The sequence below is a fragment of the Lottia gigantea genome, assembly GCF_000327385.1.
Source record: "Lottia gigantea unplaced genomic scaffold LOTGIsca_45, whole genome shotgun sequence".
NCBI lineage: Eukaryota > Metazoa > Mollusca > Gastropoda > Lottiidae > Lottia > Lottia gigantea.
In genome coordinates this window covers 1,434,559-1,438,369 of record NW_008709577.1, presented here as the reverse complement: position 1 = coordinate 1,438,369, position 3,811 = coordinate 1,434,559, and the positions used below count along the sequence as shown (strand labels likewise).

Below are 3,811 nucleotides of genomic sequence, written 5' to 3'. Positions count from 1 at the left end.
TTCATTAATGTAACACTGGTAAACAGAAACCGACAGTTAATTGTGCTGGAATCCATTGGAAAGGGTTATAAGTCAACACCATTGTGAAGAATACTTAGAATTCAGATAAAACCAATGTTATCCTACTACCTTCTCTTCAAATCATGGTTAATCGATTATATTTTATATTTCAAAGTTGTTATAATCCTATGAAGAAAAATTAATGAATGACCATAGAAAAGTCTAAAACATTCATTACATAAAGGAAACTATACCTGGTTCTTCGCAGAGATTTGGTTGACCTCTTGACGGTTCCTTAAATTCCATCACATGAACTTTAATTGTTGGATCCTCAATACAAACATTTAAAGACTCATCCTCCATTATATCAAATACTTGATGATCATTCAAAATTGACATTGTTAAAGATAGCAGAGATATCCGTTTATGTTCATTTTGAGTAAACACAACAGAATCTTCTATTTCGTCTGCATGAACTATCTGACCTATTTCAAAATCACTGCCATTTATCAATTCATGTAACACAATAGCATATGTATTGTTTTCATTTATCAATAGTGAGACGTTTGTTGTGTCGATTGCTATATACCCACTAGCATTGACAACATCATATTCAGACACATCAATTACATGAATCACTTTTAATTCTGAAGTAGTATTTACAGGTTCATCTAACAGAAACACTGAATAATTAGATGAAAATGGAACATCTGTGGTATTGTCTGTATTGTATATTTCAATAAATTGTGAGGATGCTTCACCCCATAATTTAAATTCATTGAAAATAAGTTTGGAATTGACTAAAGTAGGAATTATTAGCAGCACACAGATTAATAATGTAACATTCATTTGTTTGAGGAATCTCATTCTGATATTAACCTGGAAGAATAAAAAATAAGATACCAAGCCATGCTATGTAGCTCAAAGTTTAATGTAACAACAACAAAATTTCCAAATTATAATGCAATGCAACTATTATTTATGAACACGAAACACCTGTTTTTATCAAGGTTAAATTGTCCAAGACTTGGGCCCCAAGTACAATTTTTTCACATCTCAGAAAACATATCTGGGAAAAGCAGTGGCTCAGTGATTTAGATGCTTGCTCGCTAGGGTTCAATCCTAGCATAAGGCAAGATAATACTTTCAGATATTCAAACCGGATTCCCCTTGTCAGCGACGCAGGTCTGAGTGGTTGACATGGAAAAAGTATCCTGTCATTTGGATAAGTCAATAAACTAAGGCCCCATGTGCTACACGCTACAGCCTGTGCACGATAAAGATCCCATGGAAACTGAAGGGAAGTAGGTTAATGCAGATGACTAATGATTTCAGTTAAATTGAAAGAGTGATTTTACGGGCCATTTCACTTATTGTACAGTGGTGTAACCTATTTTCGTGGATATAAGGATTCAACACCGAATTTCGTCAAAGTTAAAAAAACGAAAAAAAAATTTTATGCCTTAGATGTTTCCTCAGATATTCTACAAAATAATTAAAATTGGTTTATTTCGATTTTCTTTATGAATCCTTCACTTTGACCCATATTTCATGAGCAACCAACTCGGCAACGGCGGCCGAATGCCTCACCTATTTTCGTGTACAATGTTTGATCTATAAATAAGTCTAGAAAAACACGTTGTATGGATACCGAATGGTATAATTAACTTCTATTAATATTTATCTTTAATATCAATTCATTATAACTAGTGACAATTCCTTCAAAGAACCATGATTTTTAAAAAAAAATAATGACAAAATAAGATACGTAGCGTGATTTATTGCTAAAAGTCACTGAAACAACATAAGAATATGGTCCACTTTGTGTTCCATAGAAATTTTCTGCTGACACGAAATCCACTTGTTGATCACGTGACTTCATTCGTTGGATTATATTCTAGCAGACGACACTTGGAATTCCGATTACCGCTTGGGATTATAAGGAAATTCGGCCGATAAAAAATTGTGACGTTTGGTAATAAGTGAAATCCGCCATTTTGTATTTGTCGAAGTATACATTATTACACTTTACCTTGCTTGAAACTACTGGATTCATTCTACTAGCTGATATTGTAGAGAAAACCCATGTTTATCAAAACAAACTAATGCAGAGGTCGCGCAAGGTCGCTCATGTAAATTATTAATCATTTTCGGAAATCCACGAATAATAGGTTTCCACGAAATTAGGTTACTCAACTGTATTTAGGGCCATTTTGACTAATTTTGACTTTTTGGACCATTTTGACTTGGGGGCCATTTTTTTTAATTGCCAAGTTGACTATAACCCCTACTTTTATCATAACCGGGACAGCAATGGAACAGAAGGTCTACAAATACTGATTTGAATTTTTCACACCAATTAAATATGCCTATAGGCCTAAGCTAGTCAATGAATGATACTGAGAATGAAATATATTTCGACAAAATACAAAAAAAAAATGTTATTTATGTAATTCATTTAAACACTAACGCCATTAAAAGAAAAGTGAAGAGTGAAACATACATTTTAAAAGATAATTTATAAAAGGATAACACAAGCCGGTGAGCCAATTCTTTAAACAATTGTTGCAATATTCAAATATGATTTCGAAATAACAGATTATCTCCCCTGACATAGAATGACTATCGAAACACATTTCTCACATTCTTATGACTTATCTGTGTACACCTTGATTGTAAAGTGAAGGAGAGAGCTGGGTCTCGTTCATAAGATTCTTTTTCTTCTCTTGACATGAGTTTTCAAAAATATCCTTTCAAATAATAGCATATAACAATATGGTAATAAACTGCGCAAATATAAGAAAATTGTACCTGTGAAACTGCCATGACATGTTTCCTGCTTCCAGTCACCATTAACCACGTGATAAATGTAGCGTAATTATCATCCAATCAGATTTCAGTATTTTATTGACATTCGTGAATGACAATTTCCCGCCATTCATAGACGCGATTGGTTTAGTCATTAAACTCACGTGTAGATTTATAATTTTATATAGGCCTAGTCTGAATTATTTACAAAATTCTAAAACAAAAGCCTTTCAAACACATCTAAAACATATTTTTAATTCTAATTAATCTCATAGAAATTTTGAAAAGATGTTTTGCATAACTCGTTTTTTTATTAGATGAAATTGGGAAATTGAGTAGGCCTAAAAATCTATTTTGTTTTGTTTAGGATTTATAACTCTATATGGCCTAGGCCTAAATGAAGACGTGTGACACTATTTATATTGTTTTATATATTGTAATTTTGAACAATGACATAAGCCTGTTTTAAGTGCATTATGCAGACTAAATGGGGAAGAAGGCGTAGCTAGCCTGTATGCCGGCCTGTGCCTGCGCTTTTGAGTGACAATTGAATGTTACGTCCTAAAAATCCTAACCTATTGTCACTATTGTATTTGACCATCGTTCCGTCCACGGTCCATTAACATTCGCATTCCATTTTAACACGATGCGTACAGTTTTAATTTTAATTTAATTCGTATAAATTTATTGAGTTTGCCACCAAGTGTCGACATTTCTTGTTATGAAAATATATAGGCCTATATATATAGAGTTTTTCATTGATTTTGATGGTCATGTAGAGAATTTGACAATAACCTATGTCTCAATGCCCTTTGCTTAGTGCTAACGTGCCAAAACAATAAAGACTTGGCATAATTATCCTGATATCTGATCTCCTAGCGTTCATATAGAAGGTAGAATTTTTAGCTTTCGTTCAGTTTATCTCGACGGGATGGGAGTAAACAATATTTCAATGAAGGGTTTATGAGTTGTTTCCCTTCATCGTGTAATTTTGAAATTGAGT

The 3,811-nt window shown here is 33.0% G+C and overlaps 1 protein-coding gene across 1 annotated transcript; it reads right to left on the bottom strand.

Annotated features, from left to right (window-relative positions):
• Positions 1 to 254: 254 nt before the first annotated feature.
• On the bottom strand, positions 255 to 2,648 carry LOTGIDRAFT_233947 (hypothetical protein; the record flags this gene model as incomplete). Its single annotated transcript, XM_009060977.1, has 2 exons — positions 2,504 to 2,648; positions 255 to 879 (listed from the first exon to the last, which is right to left on the bottom strand). A coding segment is annotated over exon 2 (612 nt), but the record flags the coding sequence as incomplete, so codon positions are not given.
• Between the last annotated feature and the right edge of the window lie 1,163 nt (positions 2,649 to 3,811).